Below are 11,888 nucleotides of genomic sequence, written 5' to 3' on the forward strand. Positions count from 1 at the left end.
TCTTGGGTAATACTTTTGTTAAAATACCACAGGCAGGGGTGCCTGGGTGGCTCAGTGGGTTGGGCCTCTGCCTTCAGCTCAGGTCATGATCTCAGGGTCCTGGGATCGAGCCCTGCATCGGGATTTCTGCCCAACAGGGAGCCTGCTTCCCCCTTTCTCTCTGCCTGCCTCTCTGCCTACTTGTATTCTCTCTTTCTCTGTCAAATAAATAAATAAAATCTTTTTAAAAAATACTACAGGCAAATGGTTTTATAAGGCAAATAGTGCTAAAAGTTTATAACATGAAGCAGCATTTTTTCGTGCCCCTACCTACCGCTTACCCCTTAACCATACCAGAGGCAGCCACTTTTTAAGGCTTTTATGAGTTTCTTCTTATATTTACCACATGACTTCGTAATGAATTTTAGGAAAAATTAAGCTAAATTACCATCATGCTAATGTATAAATGTTTTTCACTGCCAAGATAATTAGTGTTGTAAAACTTCCTTGTATCGTTTTCTTTTTTTAAATTGCTTGAAGTTCTGTTGCATATCTTCCTTCTAACACTAATACTTCTATCACATACCTCTAATAGAAGGTGAGATCACACCAGTTTCTCTGTGAAACACCTTCCACTTGAAAGTTGGGGGAGTTCTGTCATGTGTTCTAATAAGGGTGTTACTGCTTCTAAATAGGACAAGAATTGGCTCTTGGGGAGATGAAAAAGTCTTACTCTCTTTATGTACCAAAGTACAGGTGTACATAAAAAGATAAACAGTGTATCTGTAGTTATTAAAATTTCATGGTGGTAGGAGGCATGTAGAACAAAAGATAATGGCTACAGACAGGTCATGTTGAGAGAGACTCATCCATATTGATCTTCCAGTTTCTTCTGTAGCTCATTTCTTCTGCTTTTGGAAGAATTTTCTTTCTGGAAGAATTTTCTCAATTTTTTTCTAACTAAGGAATTTTCATTTTGACCATCAAATTGCAGTTTCTAAAAGTTTGCTCTTTTTCTGGTTCTGTTTTGTTTTTCTTTTTTCATAGCATCTTGCTGTTGTCTCACGGGTGCAATGTATTACCTGCTTAGAATGTGTATAGTGTTTTGTTTGTTCAGGTTGCTGTATTTTCTTGGTTTGTCTGAATTCTTCTGTTCCTTTTTATTTGTTTCTCATTTTTTAGAGGCGTTTCTCTAATGTCTTGCATATTTGAGTCGGATGCTGAAGGCTAATTAGAAACTGTAAGCAGGGGCCTTGTTTCCTGCTGAACTTCATTAGAAAAGGGGGTTTCTCACTGGGTACCCTCAATTTAGTATCTGGAGTTCTTTTCCTTGAGGCAGTTCAGAGTTTAATTTCTTTAAGATCCTCCAATCTTGAAACAAGTCTGGCTATTGCTATCGTGGAGCCAGACGCAGGGGCATCTGTGTTGAGGTGCGCACTTGAATACCCCTAATTACCTTATGGCATTCTCACTGCTTTCCACTGGTGCTTCCTTTTGGCACCAAGCCCCGTTTTCAGAGTGTATTGGATTCAGTTTCTTCAGAGAATAAACCTTTAGTCTTCTGTGGGGATGATGCTGAGGGACAGGGATCCTAGAAGATGGGATGGATCTGTTCCAAGTAGATATTTCTAAACATTCTCCCTGTCTTCCGTTCCCTGGTGATACTTCCCTTATGTAATACTTGGTGCCTTGAATTGCCAAGTGATTCCAGGGTTGTGCACAGTAGATTAGCTTCTACTTTGGGGTATCTCCCATTCCTCTGTTTCTTTACTTGTCTGTCATTTTTGTATCAAAGTATAACATTCAGAGAAGTACACAAATCCACAAATCCTATGTGTTTATTTCAGTGATTGCCACTGTAATAGCCACCCCTAGGTAGCCGCCACTCAGGTCAAGAACTAGAACCTTAGAGAATTCCACAAACCCTCCTCTTGTGTCCTCCCAATTACAGTCTCTCTCTTTCTCCAGGGTAAACCTCTACTTTGATTTCTTTTACCACGGATTAGCTGTGGCTGTTTTTGACTTTATGACCACAGACTGCATCTTATAATACTATTAATGGTTAAATTCTCCAGGCATTTTTTTTCTGTGAGTGATTAGTCAATCCTGAAGTATTATTTCGTGTTAGAAGTGGGACTGTCATTAAAAATTTAGTAAAATCAGGGGCGCCTGGGTGGCTCAGTGGGTTAACTCTGCCTTTGGCTCTGGTCATGATCTCAAGATCCTGGGATCGAGCCCTGTATCGGGCTGTCTGCTCAGCGGGGAGCTTGCTTCCCCCCACCCTCACCCCCGCCTACCTCTCTGCCTACTTGTGATCTCTGTCAAGTAAATAAATAAAATCTTTTAAAAAAAAAAGTAAAATCAAAGTGAAATAATTTAAAGGCCTGTGTGAAAGATGAGTGGTTATTATTTTCTTGCTACATTGATTTTTGCCTGTAATCTAAATTGCCATTTTTGTTTTAACTACTAACTCTAGAAATGTAAGTGAAAATCTAATGAGTCCATCTTTTCTTCCTTCCAGGTAAACCAGATTTTTATCAAGACAGGGATCCCCTAAGGGTCTCAATAAGCCGAGAACAAAGTTTCTTTGGGAGCCCACTGAACTGTGATGCATTTGGTTGTCTTTACCCCATTGCCCAGGAATACGTTTGTAATGATGACTCCAAGGAAGCAGGTGAGAGAGAGAGAGAACGGGCAGTAGAATTGCTGTGCCCAGGGGTGTGTGGACGAAAGACATTTAGTGGTACTTTGTAATGAGAAATGGTGAATAACTTTAGTGACTGTTGGTAATAGAATCATTATGGTGCATCTGGACTTGTTAAATGAAGGGGGTAAAACCTGTCTTTATGCATTGAAAAATGTCCGGAATGATAATCATCAAAGTGTTGGTATAGATTTACCTTTGTTGGAGGCTAGGTTTCACTTTCTGTTTTATATATTCATGTATTATAGGTTCTTATTTTCTTTTTTACAAAAAAGCATGTATTATTTCTTTGCACAAAAGGCTGAATGAGGGAGTAAAGTTTATTTAGAGAATAGTAATTTTGCTTTTAAATTATTTTACTAAATAAATGCTAATAGGAAGTGTATGAGGGTATGAGGTTTTCACCGTTGGCAACCTCTACAGATTTTGTATTTAAGCCTATTTGTAACAGTCCATATTTAATTTAATATTATTAAATATTATCTTTAAAATATTCTGTGGCATTCTAAATGACATGCTTTGTCTTTAAAATATTTGGAAAAGAGGGTTACAAGGAAAAAACTTTAAATCACTTAATCCTGCCTTCCAAACACAACCAGCATTAATTTTTTTTTCACTTTAGAATTTCTGCAAGTACTTAACAAACTGTTTCATGTGTAATATTGTTTACCCTACAAAGCATAGTTCTGGTTCATACTACTGCATTAGTTCCAAAGTATCTTTTAAGCAGTTACCTTTTCTAACCATATTTCTTTTTATTTTAGCTATCACTATAGTTTAATAGAATGAGAGACGAGAGAGCGCCAACAATTTAAAATGAAACTTTTACCATTCTTTTAGATTTAGCCAGTGGACTGGGTAAATCTCTATTGGTGTCGTCTGGTCAGAGAGGACCAGGAACTTACCTATAGTTGAACAGAGCTGGGTGTCCTGACTTGTTGCAGTGAGGTAGAATGCTCACAACAGGGAACTGGGAGGTGTCTCAGTACAGGTATTAGAAAGGACTTAACTGTCTATAAGATTTGGGCTTGAATAAAGTGATTTGGGGAAGGCTTCAAGGAAATGGGGTGCTGCTTATGAGTATTGGATGTTATCAGGAAGCAGGGGCAGTTCCATTATTGGAATTATCCAGGAGGCGGGAATAACGGAGTGAGGCTTGCAAAAGCTATAACTAGTGAAGAAGAAGCAGTTACTAATATTAAAAAAAAAAAAAAGCAAGAAATTAAAACATCAAAGTGAAATAAGTGGTTGCTTATGACTGGTAGGAAAAGGATGAACTTTCCTTCTTTATAACTTGTGGTGCTTTCTGAAATCATAATGAGCACGTACTGCTTTTATTATAAATCATCATTCTTGACGCATCTGGATGGCTCAGTCAGTTAAATGTCTGACTCTTGGTTTCGTCTCAGGTCATGATCTCAGGGTCATGGGATCAAGCCCTGCGTTGGGCTCCATGCTCAGCACGGCGTCTGCTAGGGATTCTTTCTCTCTCTCTCTCTCTCTCAAATAAATAATCTTTTAAAAAATTTTTCTCAATTGTATTTGACATATTAAAAATACATAAATCACACTTTTTGTCTCACTTAATTCAGGCCAAGATAAGGAGATGCTTGGTCATTTTTGTGGTTTGGATAATACTCTGGTTTTGTCTGTTTAGATGTGTTGCCTGATTTTTGTCTTGAGCCATCATAGGCACAGAGCAGCCTTTCCTATTGGTATTCTGTGAAATTGTTCACATTTAACAGGAGAACACTAAGGCCTTTCTGATTGTGCCAGGGCAGCTCCTAGTTCCCAGGGACTGCTTTTCTCTTTCTCATAATCATCCCTACATTCATATTGTTTCTGTTTTAGAAAAGAACGTGCTGGCTTTACTTCTCTGTTCCCTCCCTTCCTCTTTATTCACATCTTCATCACTCAGCCTGATTTCTAACTTCCAAGCTCTGTACCCCTTGCTTTTGTTGGAAGTTGGGAAATGGTGCTTTGCTTCTGAAGGAAAACAGGAAATTCGTGTGTGTCATGGGAAAACGACTCTGTTCAAGGCATTGCTTTCATGATGCTATTTCCCCTTTTCAGTAATGGGTCCCTTGTATCAGTGAGTCCTTTCCAAACCAGTGATCCTCATTTCTCTTCCAGCTCTTTCAGGGACCTCTGTACTGAATTCTGCAACATTTCTCCAAAAGAAAGCACCTTGTTCCTTCCTTACTTTTATTTTCTACCTCTTATTCTACCCACATCTTCCCCCTGGGGGAATCTTCTTGGTATGTTACAGATAACAGTATAGTTATATGATTATGAATTGGTAAACCCCAGATTAACTTATCTCCCCAACTAGCTTTTGAAATGAGGTGCCTAGGAAAAAATAACAACTTACTATAAAATTTCACCGTATCTTAGTTTCTCTACTGAAAATTTTAGTGTGTTTAGAAGAACCCAAGTAATAATTTATTGGTTATATCAGTTAGGTCAAAATAATACATTTTAATGTGTGTGTCCTGGGTCTTTGAGAAAACATTTCTTACAAAAACGTTTAAGAAACATACTTAATAAAAAAAAGAAACATACTTTTAGTGTGTATGATGTCTCTTAATAAAATCATGGTGATAATGAGACACAGTTTTAATTTATATATTTGGTGGCACAGTTTCAATCTTACTCTGTTTCAGAGCCACAGATAACTATACACTTTGACCAGCTTTCCTATAAATGTTGACTGTTGGAGTAAGAGAAAAATGAACTCAAAATACCTGAATTCTTAAGTGAGGCCAAATAATTTTTATATATTATATTTTTTATATGCATTTTTCTCAACTTTGAGATCATACTGTATTAGTGATAGAATATTCTTGCTTCACTTAATAACAAAAGCATTTCCCAGCATACTGGTAATTTTCTTTCTGTAGAATATAAGTACAGTTTTCCAGGGAAAAGCATATTATGCTGACTAGGAAATGTTTTTAATGAATAATAAAATGAGTGTTTTTGTTTCTTTTTGGTCTAAGACAATTCTACAAAGCAAAATATGAAAGAAAACTGTAGGAAAATAGAAATGATATCCTCTGGTGCTAAGAATTTGACTTGTAATAATCTAAACTACCCCCCTCTGCCCCTAATTTCAGTCAAGGTCAAGGAGGCTATGGCTGAGAATCATGCCGTGGAGGAAGGACAGACATATCTGAGTCCAACTATGAAGCCGGATAATGTTAGTAGTGTCTTATTGTGTCCTCCATTGTTAGAACTGTTTGGTTTCATGTTGTCTTTTAGTTTATAGAAGTTATGAAATACTGAAGTTTCTGTTCTCTGAGATCTGCTCTTACTGAAGTAGATCAGTGATGAAAATAGCCAAATCTGAGCATCAGAAGACCTTCCAGTCTACCTGATGCATGATCTCTCTAGTTCTGAGAAGCAAAAGTAACTTAGAACAATAAGGGCTTATGTCTGGAGGGGTGTGTGTGTGTGTGTGTGTGTGTGTAAAGGTGACTGAGTATAACTGAGGACTTGATAAATGGGGGTGTGTGTGTGTGTGTGTGTGTGTGTGTGTCTGAGACTAATGAGTTCTGAGCAATGATGAAAAGGTTTTACTGCTGACCTTTACAACTATGAAGGTTTCTACACTTGATCTGAGCTCAGAATTGATAACTGCTAATGTCACTGATTTGGGGTTTTTTTCTAGCTGTTACTTCCTATATTGTGTCTTACGTTCCTCTTCATTTTTAGGCTGAAACAGAAGAGATTTATCATGAGCCATTATCATCAGTAACTGTTTCTACTGGGAGCTTTTTAAGTTATGAAAACACGGATCTGAGCCTTACAGATCCAGGTAATAAAGTCAAAATGTTTGTAAATAAACTGAAAGACCAGCATCAGTCGAGGTCAGTACAGTGGTGAGAGCAAACGTTGAGAGCTTGTCCCAATGTGCTGAGAGGGATTGTTTCTTTAAATCTCAGTAGTAAACTGTTCATGCCTGAGAGGATAATGGGCAGTATGATACTCTAAACATAATTGGAAGTTCCAGGCCTGCAGACCCACAGGGATGCTCTATGGTTCTCCAGTATTTTCAGAATTATCTGCTATTGTCACATTTTCCCATTCAGTGGGAGCCTGTCTGAGCAGATTTCTTAATTGCTCGGATCCTCATCAGTTTATATTGCTGTGCTTCTCTACCAAAACTTGTCTCTTAGGAAGTGCCCAGACACTAAGTATTTTCATTAAACTCAATTTTTAGGGTCATTTTCAGAGCTGGACCCCAGGGAACAAGAATCTACCACCGGTAAAGAAGAGGAAAGAGATATTTTAAGTTCTGTACTTCCCTCATCACAAGTTCATTATCAAAGGCAGGACTCTCAGGAAGTTCATCAACCTCTGTTGCCTGCAGTGGAAAAGTTTACACCTGGTAAGACACACATGCAGCAGATGATAGGCAAGCACAGAAATGAAGCAAATTTGATGACTGAAAAAAAACAGACTTGAGGGTAAAATTATTTTGAACGCTTTTATATAACCTTTCATCCTTTTAGTTTTAAGGAATGATGGTTTGAGCTTCATGTCTTTATGGCCTGCTGCGGCAGTTCTGACACAATACATGGAAAACGGCATTTAGTGAGAGGAGATCTGGAATGAGTTAGACTGAAGAACATGTAGCGGAGATGAACGGATCTTCCTTTACCATTGCAAAGTTAGCTTAACAGCTGAAGCAGCATTGCCAATATTGAGAATAAGATCAGACCTCGAGTCCCTAGTTTGGTCGTTTCTTAGCTGGGAGACAATAAACACATTGCTTACTCCTTCATCTTCTGTTAAAAAGGAGATGTTGGAGATTAAATGAGATAATACACATGAAGTACGATGCCTGGCCCATAGTAACACCCTGTACAGGAACTTTTCTTCTTTTTTTAAATCACAGATACTAAAATAAGTGAGAATAACCAGAGCTTATAGCAAAGTAGTGATCGTAGTGGCTTCTTCTAATTAACGTCATAAGACTTTGGAGCTAGTGAAAATGGAAACTTGGCCAAAGGTTTTGGTCATTGAGAGTATCCTCATTTTTTGCATGTGGGACATAATGATAGGACTTAATTTCAAAGAGTCTGCTGACAATGAAAAAAAATGGAAGTAATTTCGTTAAATTGCAGTTATGTAAAATTAAATTTTATCATTTTTCTCCAAATTACAACAGTTGACCTTGACTTTCCGGAGTTGGAACACACTTTTCCAAATTTGCATCGTCAGCTATTTAAACCCTTAGAACCACATCCAGATTTTGATATATCATCATATTCTGGGATTTCTCAAGACAGCAGAGACTTTTACCAGGTACATTAATGTCGGTGCTTCATTGCTGTGAATTTCCAAAAACAGTTTATCTTTTCTTCTGTTAGAAAAGAACAGTAGTTCCTCACCTTGCTGCCGATTAGAATCACATGGAAAGCTTTTAAAAATCCCAATGTCCAGGCTGTATTTAAAAATCCCAATGACCAATTAAATCAGAATCCCTAGGCGTGCTTAGATTATCAGAAACTTTTTATGGGCTCCTCAAGCGATTCTAATGTGGAACCAAGATTGAAAACAAGCTGTACTAGAATTTTGTCTTGTCAGCCTTATCTCTAGCTAATGAGTACCATGCATAAAATGCTCAAGAATGTTTATGGTTAGTGTTTTTTTATCACTAATTTTATAAAATTTAAAGCCTCTTCCTATATAGTAAAGCAGCTGAGATTCGAACCTCAGTCTTTCTGCTCCCATACCCTGACATCCCAGGCTGTCCTATGTAATAGTTCCTGCCTTTGAAAATGATCTCATTGTGGGGCGCCTGGGTGGCTCAGTGGGTTAAAGCCTCTGCCTTCAGCTCCGGTCATGATACCCGAGCCCCACATAGGGCTCTCTGCTCTGCTCAGCAGGGCGCCTGCTTCCTCCTTTCTCTCTCTCTGCCTGCCTCTCTGCCTACTTGTGATCTCTATCTGTGAAAGAAAGAAAAAGAAAGAAAGAAAGAAAGAAAGAAAGAAAGAAAGAAAGAAAGAAAGAAAGAAAGAAAGAAAGAAAATGATCTCATTGTATTCTAAACTATGGTTAATTTGCAGTTTGTTTTCTAAATAACTTTTGTCAGAGTCTCTTTCATATTAACTGAAATGGAAGAATTGGGTTTAAGTAAAGTAATAGTGTGAAAGTAAAGTGGTAATTAAGGCAGAGTAGTATCATAGGAACGTGACTATTAATCCAGTTGGTAATACATAATCAGTATTTTAGCCTTAACCTGTTGTTTTCCGTCAGAACTCAGATTCTTCGTGTGAAAGCCACCACACTGTTGCAGCACCCAGAAGCACAGTTTCCTTTGCAGCACTGAGAACCAGCCTGAATTCTTCTAACACGAGCCCAAACCAGCAGCTGGACCCTCCTTTGGCTCATGCTGCTGCTCAGATATTTGCCACAGAAAAGACTGAAGGTATGATTAAGTTAAAAAATACTTCTGCTTTATTTACACGCATTACACCCATTTTCCTTGGAAGTGGTGCCTAGCACCTCTTGGTCACTCCTGTCCTCACCCATTCCCAGTGTCACAGCTTCTGTTTCTCTGTGTATTCATTTCAATAACAGAATAATGCTCAGTTTGCATTTTTACAGTTCTGAACTTGATAAAATAAAAGCAAAAGTGCTTCTCAACCCTTACAGTTAAGTTTTAAGTATTCTTCTAAAACTTCTTGTACAAACTTTATATATACACACACATACATATTTTTATTTGAGATACACATGTACATTTTAGTCTAAGTTCTGTCATTAAAATCAGTATTCTCTCTTAGGGAAGAGTCCTCATCATGTCTAATAACCATATTTTATTAGGCTAGGAGAAAATACATGGTGGGAGCAGAATTATTTGAAAATCACTCTGACTATCCTTTTAGTTTTCTATTCATGTAATCTGACTTCATTATTTACAATTTAGTCAGACTATTAGAGATTGTATCTGTATCCAGGTTTTACAACATATAATTATGGTTAACTTATTTCTTTCAGGATCTGAACAGTCTTTTCAACAGCTTCTGCCGGAATTTTCTTCACAGGAGGGGAGCCAACATGCTGATCTACCAAGTATTTTTAGCATTGAAGCAAGAGATTCTTCCCGAGGCATGGAAAATCAGAACTATTCTGAACAGACTGAAATACAAAATAAGAAAAAAAGTGTTCATTTCCACCTCTGTGTAGGAAATTTACAGAGTTCAGTCTTCAGTTCCTCTGATGAGGCTAATGTATTTCATCCCTTAAGTCTACAGTATAGCACGCCGTGTGGGTCTACCTCTAGTGAGTGCTCAGCAAAAGCCCAACCCGAAGGCAGAGAAGAAAGACTGGGCTTTGAAGAACTATCAGAAAGAGGACTCGATGGAGATAAAAATGAAAGCCTTGGGGTTTTAAATATAAATTCACATGTGGAGGAAATGGATTCTCAATCCTGTGTCAGAACAGTGGAGAGGGGAACTTCAGTTCAGGCACCATATTCTGTTGAGAGTGAAAAGTATTTTAAGAATTCCACTAAGACAGAAACTCCAAAAATCCCAGGAAACCTTTCTCACCTAGCAGAGTCAGAGCTCTTTTTAAGTTCTGGATCATTACAGAGCTCTATTCCAGTGTGGGTAAGTGAAGTGTTATATGTAAATAAATTCATTTCCACAAGTCTTTTGAAACCAAATTCAAGAGAAGCAACTGAGATTCTTGCTGATATTCTTGAGATAGTCAATCTTGTAATCATTGGAAATCTCCAACAAAAGGTCTGCTCCCAGTTGACACATCCTTTTTCCGATGGCTTGACCTGTGCTTCAGCCTCTTTGATCTGCTTGTTTCGATTCCAGTCACCTGAATATGGTTTTCACTTTCCAGTAGTTTGTTCTTTTACTGATAAACATAGATTAGGAACTATATTGACAGCAAGAGTGACATCTGGGCCACATGTGTTTTATTTTGCGGCTTTTCGGTGGTTTTGTGTTTTTTTGCAAATTCTTGTTCAGTAAAGATACTTCCTCTAAAAATGTGGTTTGGCAGCAGTGGCCTCCATCTGGCTGCATCGCACCAGCTACTGATCCCTTTTGATAGGTTACGCCCTCAGGTTCTACACAGCTCCCAGTCAACCTGCATTTGTACTATCTGCGTAGCCCCATAATAAGCATTTGGGCTTACAACCCTTGCAATAGCTACTTTCAGACAATTATTATTTTGCCCATCCCCAAAGTCCTAAGTATTTCTAAAAGTGGGTCAGGGGTGGGGGAAGGCACCACTGTCGTCTTCACGGACCACTGTTGTTCTTCCTCTGTAACATAGATTATTTTTGTATTTTTAATGTTTTAAGGATATGGTTTCCTTTTGAATTTTATTGCACAGGAGACAGAGTCTGGCCATGGTATAATAGAAGAACCAGAGCTTACATTAGTAAGCACCAGTGATATCAGTATTGCTGAAATGGATCTTGCAAATCTAACACTAGAAGAAAAAAAAGGAAATGAGGCAAAAAGCAGTTCTCAGGTAAACTTCATAGCTCCCTTTAATATGAATACACCTCATTAATAGAGCAACACAACAAACTGAGAATAAGGCAACAGGTCTTTAAGTAGTTTCTGCACGGCATTTTTTTACATTAGAATTGTTTGCAAACTAATTTCCTTCCCCTTTCTGGGTGCAAATGCACTCAACTACACAGTGAACAGGGAGGGGTTACTGTGTTTATAGCAACTGACAGCAGACAGGAAGAGGGACCAGCTCTCAAACTGCCCGATAGCATTGTGTTGTGCCATTTAATAGTCCTAAAGGCATTCATCTTATGATGCTATAGTTTTCATTAGGACCTGGAATTACTGGAACTCACGAATGGATTGATTCAGTGAAAGATTCATTTTGTTCCAAAAAAGGCAGTGGAGCTCTAGAGGATAGGTAAAAATCAGACCCGAGGGGGATACAAAATGAGTGCTATTATTACCTTTTAAGTTTATTTTGTGTGGGTCAGTCCCAAAGAAAAAATGAAGATATATTTCAAGTTACAAAACACAAAAATAGGTTTTGAGTTCTGTTAGCTGCAGGTTCTTTATTATTTTCTCCACTGCAAGCAAACCATTCCTCCTGGCTCACTTCACTGCTTAGGAGATAGTCATTGGAGGGAATTGTGCCACAAATTTAGTTCTAGTTAATTAGTAAGGACTCTAGGTTATGGTAGATGAATTCATTGATT

The 11,888-nt window shown here is 38.0% G+C and overlaps 1 protein-coding gene across 1 annotated transcript in view; it reads left to right on the forward strand.

The window, feature by feature from the left end:
• Positions 1–11,888, forward strand: part of CEP295 (centrosomal protein 295) — a 57,161-nt gene that overhangs the window by 43,614 nt on the left and 1,659 nt on the right. The window contains exons 18-25 of the mRNA XM_080816684.1: positions 2,501–2,653; positions 5,800–5,882; positions 6,398–6,500; positions 6,906–7,073; positions 7,857–7,993; positions 8,948–9,119; positions 9,692–10,305; positions 11,048–11,188. Of these exons, the coding sequence (XP_080672810.1) occupies positions 2,501–2,653; positions 5,800–5,882; positions 6,398–6,500; positions 6,906–7,073; positions 7,857–7,993; positions 8,948–9,119; positions 9,692–10,305; positions 11,048–11,188 (1,571 nt within the window). The remainder of the gene's footprint in view (positions 1–2,500; positions 2,654–5,799; positions 5,883–6,397; positions 6,501–6,905; positions 7,074–7,856; positions 7,994–8,947; positions 9,120–9,691; positions 10,306–11,047; positions 11,189–11,888) is intronic.

The sequence above is a fragment of the Martes martes genome (assembly GCF_963455335.1).
Source record: "Martes martes genome assembly, chromosome: 10".
NCBI classification, from domain to species: domain Eukaryota; kingdom Metazoa; phylum Chordata; class Mammalia; order Carnivora; family Mustelidae; genus Martes; species Martes martes.